This window comes from Sinocyclocheilus anshuiensis, unplaced genomic scaffold (assembly GCF_001515605.1).
Source record: "Sinocyclocheilus anshuiensis isolate Anshui unplaced genomic scaffold, SAMN03320099.WGS_v1.1 scaffold204, whole genome shotgun sequence".
NCBI classification, from domain to species: Eukaryota; Metazoa; Chordata; class Actinopteri; order Cypriniformes; family Cyprinidae; genus Sinocyclocheilus; species Sinocyclocheilus anshuiensis.
The window spans coordinates 75,050-93,874 of NW_015557064.1; the positions used below are offsets into that span (position 1 = coordinate 75,050).

General features: G+C 36.9%; 1 protein-coding gene and 1 pseudogene across 1 annotated transcript in view; one reads left to right on the top strand and one right to left on the bottom strand.

Annotated features, from left to right (window-relative positions):
• Positions 1-1,424, top strand: part of LOC107676585 (neuromedin-K receptor-like) — a 6,433-nt pseudogene extending 5,009 nt beyond the window's left edge.
• Positions 1,425-3,235: 1,811 nt separating this feature from the next.
• LOC107676584 (hexokinase-1-like) overlaps positions 3,236-18,825 on the bottom strand; it is a 16,943-nt gene continuing 1,353 nt past the window's right edge. The window contains exons 2-18 of the mRNA XM_016471158.1: positions 15,858-16,020; positions 12,242-12,390; positions 11,378-11,497; positions 11,143-11,238; positions 10,942-11,041; positions 10,492-10,675; positions 10,245-10,400; positions 9,122-9,355; positions 6,562-6,866; positions 5,832-5,980; positions 5,416-5,535; positions 5,235-5,330; positions 5,020-5,119; positions 4,691-4,874; positions 4,124-4,279; positions 3,750-3,983; positions 3,236-3,653 (exon numbers count right to left, since the gene is read on the bottom strand). Of these exons, the coding sequence (XP_016326644.1) occupies positions 3,506-3,653; positions 3,750-3,983; positions 4,124-4,279; positions 4,691-4,874; positions 5,020-5,119; positions 5,235-5,330; positions 5,416-5,535; positions 5,832-5,980; positions 6,562-6,866; positions 9,122-9,355; positions 10,245-10,400; positions 10,492-10,675; positions 10,942-11,041; positions 11,143-11,238; positions 11,378-11,497; positions 12,242-12,390; positions 15,858-16,020 (2,694 nt within the window). The 3' untranslated portion in view covers positions 3,236-3,505. The remainder of the gene's footprint in view (positions 3,654-3,749; positions 3,984-4,123; positions 4,280-4,690; positions 4,875-5,019; positions 5,120-5,234; positions 5,331-5,415; positions 5,536-5,831; positions 5,981-6,561; positions 6,867-9,121; positions 9,356-10,244; positions 10,401-10,491; positions 10,676-10,941; positions 11,042-11,142; positions 11,239-11,377; positions 11,498-12,241; positions 12,391-15,857; positions 16,021-18,825) is intronic.

Consider the following 18,825-nt stretch of genomic DNA (forward strand, 5'->3'; position numbering starts at 1 on the left):
TTTTCTGAATTGTTGTTGTGCTTTCTGAATTGTTATTTTGTTTTTTAGACTTGCATTTGCGTTTGTAATTTGTTATTTTGTTTTCAGAATTGTGATTTGTTTTGCACTTCTCGGTCACCGTACAGTGCTCATGTTTCTAAACTCTAAATAGATACATATCATTGGTTGCTACATTCGAAACAAAAATGTGTATTATCATGACCAAATGTAGTTAAGTTCCTTAAAATCTTAAAGAATTAATGGTAAAAACCTTCCCTCTGGACAAAATGCTTTTCTTCTGGCAGAACAAGAAATTGTTTTGTTTTTTTATTCCTTTCACAATTTTCTCTTTTGTGTCCTTTATAGTAAACCTCTCCAGAGAGATTTTTCATTGGTGGCAGCAGATATTTATGGTTTTGGATTATAGTTCTTTGCGTTGAAAGCAAAAAAGATTCATTCCATTTTTGCAATTTAATGAAGGTTGTGAAGATGATGATAGTGGTGGTGACGACCTTTGCAATATGTTGGCTTCCCTACCACATCTACTTCATCCTGGGGAGCTTCAACAGGGACATATACAAGCAGCACTACATCCAGCAGGTCTATTTGTCCAGCTTCTGGCTGGCTATGAGTTCCACTATGTACAACCCCATCATTTACTGCTGTCTAAACCAAAGGTAAATGCACATTACATCTGAAGATGGAGAAAAAATTGTTTTAAACACATTAACATGGATATTTAGTGCAGCATTTGCATTAATGTCAGTTAACCTAGAACAGTGATCCCTAAAGTTTTCAATCCCAATCCCAATCCCTAATTTTAATCAGTATTTATTCTTCAAGAAATCCCATTCTTAATGCACAGGAAGTTTACGTCTAGCATATGCTGTCCTTCTTTAGATTCCGCTCAGGTTTTTGCAAAGCGTTCCAGTGGTGCCCCCTCATCAAGGTTTCCGAGGAGGACAACATGGAACTGCAGCACATGAGAACCTTCCACATGAGACGCAGTTATCACACTGAGACCACCAGCGTGGTAGTCCGTAATCATGTCAACGAAGCAGAAGACACCACTTCCAAACTAATCAAGGCCTGAATCTACAATATTTCAGTGATGAGGGTGAAAAACACTCGTGTTGGCTATTCTAAAAAATCAAGCACGGCCATACTTGCACACAATACCTCACAACAGAATTAGATTTTCCCTCCTATTGTTCTCTATTCAGTGGGCTTTACTGGTGGAGTATTCATCTACTCCTATGGCATAAGCACCAAGCCTGTTTTTGTTTCCGTGTTGCTGCTTGAAGTACTAGTCCTAGTATGTGTATAGATCAGTTCATTTTGTATATGCTGTATACAATACTGTTCAAAGGTTTGGGGTCATAAAGATTTTTTTTAATAAGAAATGAATACATATATTCAGAAACAATGCATTGGCTTGATCAAAAATGACAATAAAGACATTTATAATTTTACAAAAAAAAATATTTCAAATAAATGCTCAACTTTTGAACTTTCTATTCATCAAATCATCCTGAAAAATGTATCACAGTTTCCACAAAAATATTAAGCAGCGCAACTGTTTTCAATATTGGCAATAATAAGAAATGTTAGAGCACTAAATCCGTGCATATTAGAGTGATTTCTGAAGGATCATGTGACACTGAAGACTGGAGTAATGAATACTGAAAATTCAGCTCTACAGTTTTTTACTGTATTTTTAATCAAATTAATGCAGCCTTGCTGAGCATATGGGAGACTTTCAAAAACAGAAAAAATATTACGACCCTAAACCTAAACAACAATTTACCATGTTAATTCATGCACCACAATAGAGCAAGGAATGTTTTAAGCTGTAAATATTGGTTAAATGTCAAGTGGCATCTCTAAATGTAAAAACAACTGCAAAATCAGCATTAAACTGGTCAGAGCATCTGTACCCTAGATCAAGAGTATGGATTGCTTGAGATATACAGTCAAGTGTAAGCAGGACAATGACTGTTGGGTTGAATTGACAACGTTGGAAACAGAGAAACAAAATTAGGTGGGAAATCTGTGTTGCCTAATTATCTATAGTGGTCGAAAACATTAAGGCCTGGTTTCACAGACAGGGCTTAGACTAAACCAGGATTAAGCCAATGTTCAATTAGGACACTTAAGTCATTTTTATAACCGTGCCTTAGAAAAAACATTACTGGTGTGCATCTCGAGACAAAACAAGGGCACTGACATATTTTAAGATCAATCAGTACGAGTTTCTTTCAGTTGAAACAGCTCAAATTTACATTTTAGTCTGGGACTAGACTTAAGCCTTGTCTGTAAACTGGGGGTATGTATATAGGCAAGCTATAATATTAACAAAACCAAACAGTTGTAATTCTACTGTACATAGACACGCAAGCTTACATTTCAGTGGTACTCAATGTTTACAGCATGTATTATCTTTAATATACATCTGTATGTACATCCATACGCTTGACTGATTAAAGAGAATTTAGTATGTTTGCATGAGTTTTAGCCCTGAGATATTTCATTTCAAAGTCAATTATATGTTACAAATTGATAATTAAGCTGTATGTTTTCCATATAAAACTTATTTTGTTTGTTATGCTGTCACATATAATGGCAGTGGGTAATACAAAATTCATATTTTTATTGATTTTGTTGGTAAAATCTTATATTTCTTTTGTATGATTGTCTAGCATCTGTTTAATTGTATGATTGTTCTGTGCTGAAATCTAAGTAAAGGATATTGTAGTTACTGCATTACTAGTGCATTACATTGCTAGTGTTTTGTCAAATACAAAAATGTTAAATAGAACAGAGGGGTTGGGATGTACCCCAAAAAGACAAGCCAGTAGAGAGAAAAAAGTATCCAGTAGCCAGAAAAATAAGACTTTACTACACCTTGAAGCTTCCAATCAAAGAAGGCTCATATTTGGCTCCCTTAAGATAAAGTTTAAATCTTTATTTATTTGTGATTTTTTTTTGTGAAATCAGTAGCCCATATAGTGTCTAAGTGTGTAAATAAAAAATACTGCAAGAAACTTAGTAACCAGCATTTTCACTGTAACAATAAGAAATATTTAGCCTGTGTGATTGGAGGATCATTTTAAAATGTAACAATTTTGTTTAGGTGTGCTTATTATGCATTACCTGGAAAATCAACTTTCAATACATTCATTGAAAATAGATATAAAAGGAATTTCTTTTATTGCACAAACAATTACCACATAGGATGTAAATACTGAACTATTATTATTATTATTATTATTTAACAGTTTAACATATAGTTTGGGTGGACACAGACAGACCAACACCTAATAACACACAAAGACATACACTGAGAAAGGCTGACGGGAACATGTAGGAGTGAAATACAAAGCAAAGGGGTCAAATCACAGCTCTGGGCATGAGCAGAAGAATGTTCCGGATCGTGGTGGATGAGAGCAGAGTCACAGCTGCGAGTGGAAATGTATAAGCTCTGAGAGAGCCAGAGAAGGAGCTGAGGGCTTGTTCGACACAGGGTTCAGTTCTTTTGTTCTTGCTGGCGGAGGCGGCACCCAACGGCGGTGATCAAGGCGGCACCTTTCCCGCTTCCATCTTCTGAGAGAAGGAAGTTGACGTTGCAGTTGGGGGCGAGCTCCTTCACAGTATGATGCATTATCCGTGAGAAACTGAAGAGAATAATGGGGCATAGTTCAGGTACCACATTTACGCCCATCACTTGGAAATAAGTACTGTAAAAATACATTCATTCTGCATGTACTTACTGTGGATGGAGCTTATACAGAGTGCCATCCACCCCAACAGTGATGTCTAGATGGTCCAGACCACGATTCTCCCGGATTTTGTCTACAACAGCAGCCATTCCTGCTCCACAGATCTGGGCAGCCCGGAGGGAAACAGCTCCACACACTTCCTTGACGATAATACTGTCGTCACATGTGCTGTCCAGGCCCAGGTGCTGCAGAATGGACCTGACTTGCAGTAGCGCCAAACGGTCACTAGAGAGAAGAAACAATATTTCAGGCCATGACCATTAAGCAGTTTGAAATGTTTCTAAATAGAATGTATTTTAGCATTTCAGTATATCTGGTTTTCGTGATGAAATGTGGCAATGAAATCTGAAAAACCGCTGCAGTACCTCTCAATTTGGGAAAGGAACTTGGTTTCGAAGATACCCCTGGTCTTTAGGGTCTCAGAGATCTGTCCTCTGAAGAGGAAGCCACGCTTTGTCAAGTCAATCAAGATGTTCCGTACAATCTCACCCAGGTACATGCCACTGCACATCTTCTCATACCTAAAAGTGAAAAAAAAAACCTTTCAATTTTTAGATTATAAATAAAAAACAAAAATATAAAATATTGTACACTTTCTTTCAAAATGTATGGGTTGATTCAATTTTTTATGATTTTAAAAGCAGTCTCTTATGCAAATCATAATGATGCATCTATTTAATCAAAAATACAGAAACTATAAATAGTATTATTGTGAAATATTACAATTTAAAAGAATTGTAGAATTGTTAAAAGAATATGCAGCAACACTATAAATATTTACCGCATCTGCATTTACATTCTTAAATTATGGTACAAACAGTAGGCTCCTCATCTGACCGATTCTTCCAGATTTGCTTTCTTAAACATTTGGATCAATTTATTTTCAAAACATTTTTTCTTTTCCTCACACTCGACTGGGTAAAACTGCTCACTTTTGTTTGCCGGCATTGAGGGAGAGATCATCCACAGCATTATCATACTGAGTCCTGATGTCATCCAGGCAGCCATTATCTCCAAATGCTCCCCACTCCATGTTCACACACATCCTGCCGTCCACTCCATCGACCGTCTCAATGTTTCGCATTTCCTCCATGTAGCAGGCATTGCTACCCGTACCTAAAAGCACACGTAGCATTTTCTCTTAACTCAAATGTTTATAACACTCTTTAAAATTTAGAGTTACAATTTTATTATTTGTTGTCACATTTGATATATTGAATAATATTTGATAATACATTGTATTGTATTGTATTGTATTTACCTGCAATTAACCCAACCTCACATGTAGGTTCCTCATATGCACAGGTCATCATTGTCCCCACTGTGTCATTCACTATGGCTACAACGTCCAAATCAAACTCCTGTACATAATACACACACAAAAAAACATCACACATGGATCAAGATTTAAAAATGAATAACTCTTTCAAATCTTGTGTCATCTTGCCATATTTGTGACAGTATTCCATAACTCACCTCTCTTCTTTTGATCGCCTCTCTCAGGAGGCCGACAACATCTTCTCCTTCACAGTCTGTGGCTTTAAAGCCCTTTGTCCAATTTACCAGAATTCCCTGTATCCATCAAAGCATGAAAAATCATCAGGATTTTATTCAATAGATGAGCAAATGAAGCTGAATGAGCAAACAGGCAGCTCACCGCATCCAGACTAGTTTGTCTGCAGGGGAAGGAAAAGGTAAAACCCAGAGGCAGGCGGGCGTTCTTCATCCCCATATAGTCCAGGAAGTCAGATATGCAGTACACAATGTGATCAAATAGCTGCAGGTGGTGTGGAACAGCAATTAAAATCATTTAGTGTTGAAATGTTGCCTTTATTTAGAGATAAAAAATTGTTATTATGCATTAAGTAGTCATTAATCAATAAAACAGCAAAAATTGGAATATTGTGAAATAGCATTACAATTTAAAATAATAATAAATAAAAAAAATTCCTAAAGCTAAATTTTAAGCAGCTATTACCCCAGTCTTCAATGTCACATGATACATACAACTACAGAAAAGATGCTTTTTGAGTAAGTCCAGTCTTTTAACAAGGTGCAAATATGACTACACACCTCCTCTCCGGTGCTTTGCATTACTTCGATGGGAATGGCGTAGATTTTATTATGCATCTCCACAGTTCGTCTCTTGCCACTGCGAATCTTTACCAAAAGCACCCTGAAGTTTGTACCTCCAAGATCCAGAGCCAAAAAGTCACCATTTTCTATATAAAAGAGAAAATATAGGAATACAGAGAAGTCATGAATCGTGCATAATACAAAAATGTATTAAATAATGCCAAATTTATAATTTAGTATAAGAATGAGAGGATTTTAGACAGCATAAAGTTCCTGTGCTGTCGTTTCATTTTATTGCTCTATTTGTGAATTTAGAAGGTTTTGAATTCTCAGCACATTTGTTCAATATTGATATTGATTGGATGGTGAAAACACATCTGTATGCACTTTTCTTAACTGAGTTGCATATTAAAACCCTTCACCTTAAATCACCATCAGGGATAAAATACAACATCATGTGCCTGTATTGAGTAAGCCTGGGATTATACTATGATGCAATTCAACAGGGATAAAGAGAATTTAATTTACTCATAGCAGAGGACAAGGTGGATTTTAGACATGATGCATGAACACATTTTGCTAAATGTAATTATGACACTGCATTTTTTTTAATTTTTTTTTGCAGTGAAGGAATGGCAGATTACATCTGGGGGATCACTGCATATCATTCTTGTGGTTCGTCTGCCTATTTTTAGGAAACTACACAGTATTGCTGTAGATCTTTCACCTGTTCCATCCGGGGTGCTCCGCACATAGGTGGGCAACATCCTGACGGTGGCTGTGCTTTGGGTATTCTTGCTCAATCCATTCTGGATCTCAGTTCTCATTCTCTTTTTTACCTCCAGCAGTTGTTCTTTGGTCAAGCGGAACTCTGCCAGAGTCTCAGCAATCTGACGTGTCTGATCGGCCAACCGGGAAGCCCAGGCTGTGACCATTGCAGCTCCTTTGCCACTTCCACTCTCAGAGAGCAAGAAGCGAACGTCAGACTCTGGCACCAGACGACGCACAGTTTTGTGCAACCGGCGGGCATACCTGGCAGAAACAGACGGATGTGGATTCAAATGTGGATGTGTCTTATGTGTATTACTGGTAGGGAATTTTGACCGACTCTTTCTGTAGGTTACATTTGAAGTAGGTAAAATTATTCATTAAGGAACACAGTAAGTGACTTTCTTTATGAGTGAGTCAATGAATCATTTATTCAATGGATTCGTTCAGAAACACTGTTTCATTCAGGAATGAAACACCACTATGTGTTGCACGGAGAAGGTTAATTCGTTTGGAACGATATACAGCGGAGCAAGTACACAAAGTAACCAACAACAATGTGTCTAAAATGTAAGTTACACAATGTTTATTTATCCAGTATTTAATTACTGAAATATCAGCTTGCTATTGAGATATTATTGCCTACATAGACCCTGAAACTGTGAAACGGGATACTGGTTGTAGTTAACCGGTCATTATACCAGTTCAGTTCTCACAGCACGTTTTGCGTTTAAAATCGTTCCACTGCCCTGCTTTTCCTTTGTTTTCCATGTAAACATGCTAGACGAATGCATGTGACCGTCACAGCACGCTCGGGTCATTTGTACCAACTGGAGCGTGACACGTTTCACAGCGTTCCTAAAACACTGCGCACACGTAAGTTCGCCTTTGGGACTTTTTTTTTTAACGGGAAAATGTGTTCTGTGTGAATAGCCCATTGTTTACATTTTTAACTTGAGCGCCGCGTTTTTAGGACTCCGCGGTGCGAGTGGAACGGTGAAGGGAAACAAAAAGCGTTCTGTGTGAACGGCCACTTTGAACGCAGAGAGTGGTTAATCAGAATCGAGTATTCCAAAGCGTCATGTAGAGATCTAATGTCAAGCAAAACATTATTTGGACAGTTTTTGTATGGCTTTTGTATAAAATATAATTTCACTGATATCCAGCTTATTACCATTATTATTAAAGGCAGCTGAAAGACAGTGTTCTTGCGCAACATACTGTCCTGCTGTTGCCGTATCTCATTCGCAGTAGCCTATCTCTCAAGTTTCACTGAGTACAGAACACTACTACTATGCCTTTCAGGTTTATTTAAAGACTTGCTGGCTATTCTGACATTCAAAGAGGCCTGTAAATTGTTGTGAATAGGTGACATGAATGGCATATCAATTTAGTCTTTAATCTTTCAACTAATCCCTCTGTGACCTTGTAACATCCAATTTAGTGTCCAGATAGGGTCAGTGAGTAGAGTGTCACAACAAATAGAGGCGCAGCTGCTCCTATGGAAACCTACTCAATGTTTATTAATAGAACTTGCCTTTGTCTGAAGAGCCCTCAAGAGGGTTCACACACTCAGGGTGTCACATGCACCTGCAGATGTATTCCCATAACCCTCTGTAATTACTTACTAAGCATGCTGGGTACATAGTATTACTGATAAGACATGTTTTAGTGTGATTTGATGATCTGAATGTTATACTCACTGTGGATGCATCTTGTAGAGGGAGCCATCGATGCCCACTGTGGTGCGGAGGCGCGGGGTGTTCTTATTGTCCTTAAGACGTGTAAGGATTGCACCCAGAGTAGCAGCAATTAGATTTGCAGAGCGAAAAGAGACAATAGCACAAACATGCTGCACAGCAATGCAGTCATCTTCAGATGGCTCTACACCCAAGCGTGTCAAAATCTCCTTGGCTTTGGTAAGTCCCTCTTTGCTCCTAAAGAAAATGTGGTACTGTTGTAAGGTTTAAAATATCAGGATTTTTAGTCACAAAGGACCATTTATATTGGCTTTAAAGGAATAGTGAAGAAAATAAGGAATAGAAAAAAATGTGCTTACCCTCAGGACATCCAAGATCATTTTGTTTCTTCATTGGAACAGATTTGGAGAAATTTAGCAATACCTCACTGCTCACCTCTGGATCACCTGCAGTGAATGGGTGCCGTCAGAATGAGAGCTCAAACAGCTGATAAAAACATCACAATAATCAACAAGTAATCTGCATGACTCCAGTCCATCAATTAACATATTGTGAAGCAAAAACCTTCAAAAAATAAATTCATTAAGATATTTAACTTGACAAACCATTATTTCCGGCTAAAATATGAATCGTCTATGCATAATATTGCTTCTTCTAGTGAAAAAAGCCCTCAAGAGGGTTCACACACTCAGGGTGTCACATGCACCTGCAGATGTATTCCCATAACCCTCTGTAATTACTTACTAAGCATGCTGGGTACATAGTATTACTGATAAGACATGTTTTAGTGTGATTTGATGATCTGAATGTTATACTCACTGTGGATGCATCTTGTAGAGGGAGCCATCGATGCCCACTGTGGTGCGGAGGCGCGGGGTGTTCTTATTGTCCTTAAGACGTGTAAGGATTGCACCCAGAGTAGCAGCAATTAGATTTGCAGAGCGAAAAGAGACAATAGCACAAACATGCTGCACAGCAATGCAGTCATCTTCAGATGGCTCTACACCCAAGCGTGTCAAAATCTCCTTGGCTTTGGTAAGTCCCTCTTTGCTCCTAAAGAAAATGTGGTACTGTTGTAAGGTTTAAAATATCAGGATTTTTAGTCACAAAGGACCATTTATATTGGCTTTAAAGGAATAGTGAAGAAAATAAGGAATAGAAAAAAATGTGCTTACCCTCAGGACATCCAAGATCATTTTGTTTCTTCATTGGAACAGATTTGGAGAAATTTAGCAATACCTCACTGCTCACCTCTGGATCACCTGCAGTGAATGGGTGCCGTCAGAATGAGAGCTCAAACAGCTGATAAAATCATCAAAATAATCCACAACAAGACTCCAGTCCATTAATCAATGTCTTGTGAAGTGAAATGCTGCATGTAACAAACAAATGAAACTGTAAAAAAAACACCTTCATGATAGATTTGTTTTTTACAAACACAGCTTGTCATAAGGCGTTAACTGATGGATTGTTGATTGATGGAGTCATGTGGATTACTTGTGGATTACAGTGATGTTTTTATTAGTTGTTTGGACTCTCATTCTGACGACACCCATTCACTGCAAAGGATCCATTGGTGAGGAAGTGATGTAATTGTAAATTTCTCCAAATCTGTTCAGAAGAAGAAACAAACTCGTGGATGGCCTGAGGGTGAGTACATTTTTTGGGGGTGAACTATTTCTTTAATTTCAGCCCACTAGTGACAGTGATTACATTTTTCAAATTAGAATTAAGTACATTTTTTAAATGAAAGTTAGATAATCATTTCTAAAACAAAATGTGTTTATAAACTCAACACTTAGATAAAACTCAAATTAACATGTATTTTAGAATGTTTTAATATACCTTAAAATGCTTGAAATTACAGAATGAAACTCTATTTTTAAAAATGAATCTTATTATCGAATTAATAATGACCATAATGAAACGAATGACAGCTCACTTCTCAATTGCAGAAACATGCTTGGTTTCAATTTTTCCTTTTGTAAGCAGCTCTGGGGTGATGCGGCCCTCAAACAGCAGGCCTTCCTTAGCCATCTTGACCAAGATCAGCCTCACCAGCTCACCCATGTACATCCCACTGACCATCTTCTCAAACCTGAAAACAGCCAACACTCACCTTTACCTCTTCAAATGTTATGATAAAATAGGCTGAGATTTTTGAGAGCTTTTAAAGTTCTGTGACTTACAACTGCTTGCCGGGGTTGAGGGACCCACGATCAATCTCCCTGTCAAACTCAGTTCGGATATCCTCCAATGTGCCGTCGTCTCCAAATGCCCCCCATTCAGTATTAATACACATCCTCCCTTCATCTCCCTCCACCAGATCAAGGTGTCTGAGCTCCTCCATGTAACATGCATTAGTGCCGGTACCTGAGGGATCACAGCAGCATATGCCATGGCAGATGTTCAAGAATCCAGAAGCTTTGATTGAGCATATCAAGTATATTTGTGGTATTCACCATTGATCTGTACACTGAGGGAAGTTAATTTTACAATGTTGCTGTGAGCAAATTTTAATTTATGTGATTCAAATGAGCATTACAGCTTTACAATTCTAATTTTAAACTCTTTAGAAGTCCATTTAAGAGTCTGATAAAATATATAAAATAAAGATATATTAGGATACATTTTTTTACCAATAATAATGCCGACTTCACAGCGCTGGTCATCAAAGCCACAGGTCATCATAGTTCCCACAGTGTCATTGACGACAGCCATGATATCTGCATCATAGTCCTGTAAGTGAATCATTACACCTTTACTCCCTCAGTAAGAAATCTAAAATGAATATCCACCTGTATACCATTCACAAAATAAGGGATTATTTTATCACTCACCCCACGCTTTTTGATGGCTTTATTTAGAAGCTTTACTACATCCATTCCCTCAACCCCACTGGCCTTGAAGCGTTTCGTCCATGTTAGCAAAACAGCCTGTAAAAATACAATGGTAAAAAATATTGTCATACGTTTGTATGCATTAATTGCATCTTTGACACACAGTAGTAGAACTATATAAAATGTAAATGTCATAATTTGATGGCAAACCATATAGAATCTAATGCACTGTTACCTCATCCAGTTTGGTGTGTGCACAAGGGAATGAGAACGTGAAACCCATGGAAAGCTTCTTGTCTTTAATTTTTTGTTTCTCCATGAAGTCTCCCAGACATTCTGCAACATGGTCAAACAACTGCAAGAAATAATGAGCATGTACAAAATGGAGACAATTAAGAATGCTGTCTAATGTACAATAGACTATATGATATTAAAGGGGTCATATGATGTTGCTAAAAAGAACATTATTTTGTGTATTTGGTGTAATGAAATGTGTTTATGCGGTTTAAGGTTCAAAAAACACATTATTTTCCACATACTGTACATTTTTGTTTCTCCTCTATGCCCCGCCTTTCTGAAACGCGTCGATTTTTACAAAGCTCATCGGTCTGAAAAGCAAGGTGTGCTGTGATTGGCCAGTTATCAAGTGCGTTGTGATTGGCCGAATACCATCTTCACAACATGGCGGCGGCGGTGGCAGCAACAATAAAGTCACACCTTCTTTCTTTGCTTGAACATTTGGGCGGTGTTTTGCAAATCTTCCCACATCGTGACATTGATATGTGGGGGCGTGTTTAAACGAGGCGTTTTAGGAGGGCGTGGACCAGTCTTAACTTTTATAAAGAATATCTCTTTGGGTTTGAGACTTTAGTCTTTGCAACTTTAGGGATCTTGTCTATTCACGAACAGCTTGTAACACTCCAAAGAGAAAGGAAAACTTGAAATCGCATCATATGACCCCTTTAAACACACAATGTTTGATTGTAAACATACATTGGCTGTTCAGATGACATTGTTCAATATTAATTTATATACACAAATATTCTCAACAAAAATTGGTTGTTTATGATTTCAGGTGGACCAAGAACTGGTCTTGTACCCGTGATCCGCTGCCGTGAATGATGTCCTCTGGAGTCTCGTATATCTGACTTTCCATCTGCACTGTCTGTTTCTTCTCATGAGACACTTTGACCCGCAGAATACGGAAATTAGAGCCGCCCAGATCCAGGGCAATGAAATCTCCCTTCTCTGTAAGTGAATTAGAGAAATCATCAATGTTATAAGTATTTTTCTACTATCAAGAGTTCACAGGTTAACTTAAATGCATGAGGGTGTGTAAATGATGACAGAATTGTCATTTTTAGGTGAGCTATCCCTTAAATATACTTAAAAGCATGTAACATTAAACTAGTTAGAATGTTCCGCTTCTGGAAATTGCTTTATTAAGCTACCTAAAGGACACTGACGCTTTTATCCTTATGACAACATGGCAGAAACTTGACTGGGTATAGTGTACCATTCTTGTAATAGTGAGACTGGCCATTAACATTTATTTTGGTCGTGACAAAGGGGGCTAAATCAGGAATGCTGTTTTTATCCTGAGCTGGACAAAGACATATCAACCAAGGCAGCAGTCTCACAGCGAGAAATCGTGAATTCTTACCAACAGATTCTTCAGAAAATGTTTGCAGTAAAATGGTGATTAACAACAAGTCTGTTCGTGCCATAGATTAACAGAGAAACAGAGAAAGAGTAATGTCAAGAGATGTTTGCCTTAGGTCAGAAATGCTCTCTGTAACTGTCTTTTTTGGTTCTCGGGGCTCCTCGACGTGTCCAGATTGTCGATATTATGTGCAGTGCTTGTTGCCAAGCAACACTGAAAATCAAATGCCTTTCTTTTTTCTTGCTGTCTTCTGTTTCTAGGTTGGAAATGAGGTGTCTGGGAGTGTGAAGATTTTTAATACTGTAAACTCAGAATCAACTTGAAAGGTCAGTTAACTGGAGTTACAGGTTACTACAGTAAAACGTTAATCGTATGAAAGGGTTTCATAGCAAAACTCTGCAACCTATTCGGCAACCTAAATGTATTTTTCTTAATAACTGAATTGATCTGTAGTAAACTTAATATGTTGTTTAACAACATATTAAAACCATTCCTGGAAAACGTTATCATTTAAATGAAGATGAGTACAATTATTAAAGGTAACAAAGTAAAGTGAACGATTGTGAAACGATTCTATACACTATATCTCTATATAATAACATCTAAAATCACATCAAACCACAAAAACAGATCCATTTGTTGTGGGCATTTTCATATAGAGTAGTACAGACTTGCTGTACACACTCAGGCATTTTGTCATTGGGATGTTAATAGGTCAGAATCTATATATAGCATTGTTTATGATGTAGTTTCCATAACTTTAGGACTAGGGAGCTGCTCTTGACAAGCTATTCTGGACTTAATGTATGTATATTATGCTACATATTGAAGTGATGGATGGATTATTGATGTGGACACAAAATCAATTAGATTTGTCCATGTTGTTATAATTGCTTTGAATTGTATTGATGGTGCAGGAGCAATAAATCTGCCATCACTAACTAGAATGAAACTGCCTTGCAGAACACATTGTAGTAGGGATGCTAACAAATTGCACTGAAGTCAATTTTCACATGCCAATCTGACTGGGATTACAGCTCATATAATCCGTGATGTAACCCAATAAATTTGGTTGGATGCTGCAGGGCATGTAGAAAGGCATGAGCACATGTCAGTGCAGCTTTCAGTGTGTTGTGGCATGGGGAAAATTGGTTCAATATTGTGAGCACTCAGTAGTAGATTCACCCCATTCTGTTCTTTGGTAAAATTAGCATTGTAAATACATTTGGAGGCAGGCAAAGGTTATTATTTCAAAAGCCATTTAAAAGAATCTAACCAGATTGCAGGGGTGTGAAGTAACGAATTACAAATACTCACGTTAAAGTAATTAAGTAGTTTTTATCAGTAATTGTGCTTTTCTGAGTAGTTTAAAAATTATGTACTTTTACTTTTACTTGAGTACATTTTAAGTGATGTATCGGTACTTTTACTCCGCTATTTTCCTCCGTTTGTGGTCGTTACATGCTTATTTTAATTTTATTTTTATCCATCAACGATTGGATAGATAGTAATAGGTCTCGTGACTTTCGTCAAATCAAATTGTGCATAGAAAACTTTAACCGCCAACTGTTTATCCTGGCAGCTGGAAGCGCATTCTTCAAGCATCAATTCAGTCGCATCTTCCTCTAACTTAACATGTTAAGGTAAATTTCGGATTTCTGCTTACTAAATGATTTGTATATAGGCTATGCTTGCCTATCTACACGGCCTGACACGGCGCTGCCTCTCTCGCGTGCGTTCTGCAGCGGTCACTTGGATAAGTCGTTGTTGCTTGTGGAACTTACTGACTTTTGATGAGTTTGAGCGCGTGATGCGCGCTGTGAAAAAGTGTGTTGGAAACACAAATTGAGGACCAATCTGCACCTTATTGATGACCCCTGGCGTTAATATACTGCATCTGTGCCAGCGCGTGATGTAATAAAGCTGCAGCTCCTTAATAAAGGTTTTTTTATTTTTTTTATCCATTTTATACAACCCGCCTTCAGTTAGCAAGTGCACTCGCGCATAAACAATTTTCAAATTCAACACTTTTTGTTCCGTTCAGTTGTGGATGCATTGTGACTTTAAAATGTTTCAGATGTAACCATTATTTAGCCTTGATTCTTGGGAAATGAGTAAAACGTGCAGAACTGAATATGCATTTTAAAAATGGAATAAACAAACAGTTAAAATGATAATTCAGATTGCCAGCACTTTTTGTGCTATGGGAAATCTACACCTGCAGCAATACTGGTTAAACTAGTTTTCTTCACAGCTTGCAAACAGCCTTTAATGAATACCTTCTAAGGTTGTAATCTAAGGTTGTAACCTTATCTCTGAGGGCATTCACTTAAGGCATTTATTCAAATTTAAGCATCTCATCTCTTCGATTCAGAAAACTACATTTTGGTCAAACTTACTGTTCTTTCTTTTGTCAGACCATTTAAAAGAAGTACAATGAAGAAAGCTGACATTTCTTTTTGAGACTGATTTGCCCTGATGGACAGAACTGCAGACTCCACAGTTTGCTTGACACTAGGGGTGTGCGATATTGACAAAAAATATCTCGATATTTTATGGGATTTTATCGATAACGATAATTAGACTCAATAATCACATTTGTAATCATGGTAATTTTTGGAGAAAAACGGCACTCTTCGTGTGAAATTGAATAACTATATGAAGTGGTATAAATATATAAATTTTCATGCCATCAAATGTCTTGAATTTGTGATCATTCTGAATGCATTTTAATAGACTGAATCATGCATTGAAAGAAAACACACTAAATGCGCACACGCACTAGTCTAGACTTCACGTAATGTATGCGTGCGCTCTGTAGGGATGTTTACGATATTATCGCAGACGATATATATCGCACACCCCTACTTGACACTATAACTTATGAGGAAAGCCCAGGCTGATTCTTATTTCTATACACGGCATATTCCTTTCTCATTTACGTCCAAAGCAAGCTTTTGTAATTATTTAAGGATTCTGTCACCAGATAAAAGTCTTGTATTTATATAAGGCATTTATTTACGATTTGCGGCCATAAAAATGATAAGCTCACCTGATCCATCAGGAATGGACCTTACAAAGGTGGGCAGCATCTTGACGGTAGCTGTCAGATTAGTGTCTCGTCCCAGTCCGTTCTCCATTTCCCTTCGGAAGCGGGCCATGATGTCGCGCAGAGTCTCGTCAGAGAACCGCATAGCGTACAAGTATTTGTCAATCTACACAAATTGACACACAATAAACTAATTACATTGTGCCTTTTGCCCCCATTTTTTCTAAAGCACGCAGGTGTTTGTTAGTAATCGCATTGATGAACATGATGAATGTGGTCAAGTCATTGCCTGTCAGTTGTTAGGTCAGTGTGTCCTTGAAATATATGGCCCGCGGCCTAGACTATGCAGACGTACCAGAAATCTATGGGCAATACCGTTTATAAACACAGATGATATTCGTCAGGAAAATGGCTAGGGGAAGATGTTTCACTGAAGTCTAATGCAACAAAAGTGAATTAATACTGTAAACATAAGCACCTGCTCTTGCATATGCTGACTCATGATTTAGTCTTTAACTTTATTGTGAGCATATGAGAGATTTAGGCTTGAATCGGTGTGTGATGCCATTGCTGGAAAAATGGTTTATTTTAGTATGCAAAGTGCTGTTCTTTACCTGCTGGTGTTGGTGGTACACTTGTTGTTTTTAAGTATGATGCAAATATGCAATATACAGATAGATTAATAACAAGCATACTAGAATATATTTATTTATTATGCTACAAAAATATATTTACATTATGTCATTAATTACATTATATTATTAAACACACATACTAGAATATATTTATTATGCTACAAAAATATATTTACATTATATTATTAATTATATATTTATTATATTTATTATATTTGTATATAACTTGTATTTATTTATAAATTGTTTATTTTTAGCCATTTAGTTCAAAATTATTTTTCAATCAGATATAGTTTTGTACATAGTATAGTCTTCCAAACTGTAGGCAAATGTAAATTTTTATGAATTTATTACTTTTTACAAATATCACACATGTAAGGGATGGTATATGCCAATAAAATCTCTATTTACATTATGACATTTCTGCATTAAAGGGTTAGTTCACCCAAAAATGAAAATTGGCTTGTGTTTTACTCACCCTCGAAGCATCCAAGGTGTGTATGACTTTCTTCTTTCAGATGAATCCAGTTGGAGTTATATAAAAAATTGTCCTGGCTATTCCAAGCTCTATCATTGCAGTCAGTGGGTGTTGCAGTTGAACAGTCCACAAGTCGTCAAATAAAGCACGCGCATCCATAATAAAACGTGCTTCACACAGCTCCGGGGGGTGAATAAAGGCCTTCTGTAGTGAATCCATGCATTTTTGTAAGATAAATATCCATATTTTAAACGTAATAAACACTTTTATATCACTTCCGCCAACTGTCATACACGGAAGCCGTGCCGGCGGATGACGTAGCACGTCGGCGTTGCGTGATTAGTGACGAATGCGGAGAGACAACAAAACAAAACGCCAGTCACGAACTAGAAGTACAAACCAACGATTTGCAAAGAAAAATGTCAGAGGATTTCGATATAAGCCAAGAGGAGACTGGTTTTCCTTTGCTAAAGTAAGTAAACTTTGCTTCCTTTGCTCCTATAAACAAACTCGCGAGACTAGCATATCTCAGAGGCGTGTACGCTGCGCATACGTCCTGCGTCATCCGCCAGAACGCCTTCCGCTTATGAAAGATAACGGAAGTGAGAGAAAAGTGTTTATTACGTTTGAAATATGGATATTTTTCTTAAAAAAACGAATGGATTCGCTACAGGAGGCCTTTATTCACCCATGTGAGGGAAATTTTATTAAACACAAGCCAATTTTCATTTTTGGGTGAACTAACCCTTTAAGATTACTGCAATCTCTTTCAAGTTGTTGAATTTGGTTTGTTAAAAAACACTACTAGGAGAGTGTGTAAAATAGGTAATTGCGTAACCAGCATGACTAACATCCAACTTTCTCATAAAAACATGAAAGCAGTGGTAAAGCTGCCATAACGGTCTCAATGAGGGTGAGGAGAATGATGGCTTTATCTTTAAGTATGCTAAGAGCACTGACATATTCTTCTGTCTGTGTGATTTGTTTGCAAAGGCTATGTCATATACGCTATGCTTCACCACTGTTTAACCGCTTATTCACAAACTTCCTGTCACATTAGCAACGAATAACTTTTATAATCAAATTATATGTATGACATCTATGGGTCATAAAACTCTTTATCAGAAATGAGTAGCATGCAGGTGTGCAACTGAATCACACAGGATGGATTTCATTTTAGGCTGTCATGCCTTACAAGTTGTTATAGTAACCATGTTACACAATACAACTGCTGCTTCTTACTCTGAAGTGTAATTGGGCTTCTGTGGAACAGTTGTTATTGTTAACTAAAACTATAAAAAATTGTTAATTGAAATAAAGCTGAAAAACATAAAATATTAGGTTAAAAAAAACTTAAACAAATTAGAAATGTTGCTTTGGCAATTAACTGAAATAAGTTGAATTACTACTTAATAAATCAAAATAAATTCAAGCTAAATAAAAATATAAAAACAAACTAATAAAATGACAGAAGCACATAAAATTACTAAAACTAAAATGAAAATATAAAAGCAAAAGCTAATTAAAAAAATAATTAAATGCTATAATAGTATATTAATAATACTAAAATAACACTGCTGTGGAAATTAATACAGAGGCCTATAAAATATCTGACTTGTATTCAAACCATGATGACTTCTTGAAGCACATTGCCAGAGTAATTGGCACATATGCAACTCTAAATTTAAAAGGAAGTTTGAGACAAAAAAATCTGGTTAATTAATTTTGTGCAAATGTTTTCAAAATAGTACTATATAATAATTCAGCACAATATAAGGTAATAAGGATTTTACTTATTAATAAAAATGGGAGAATTTATTCTTTCTTTAAAATATTAGTATCTGATCATATGAATATA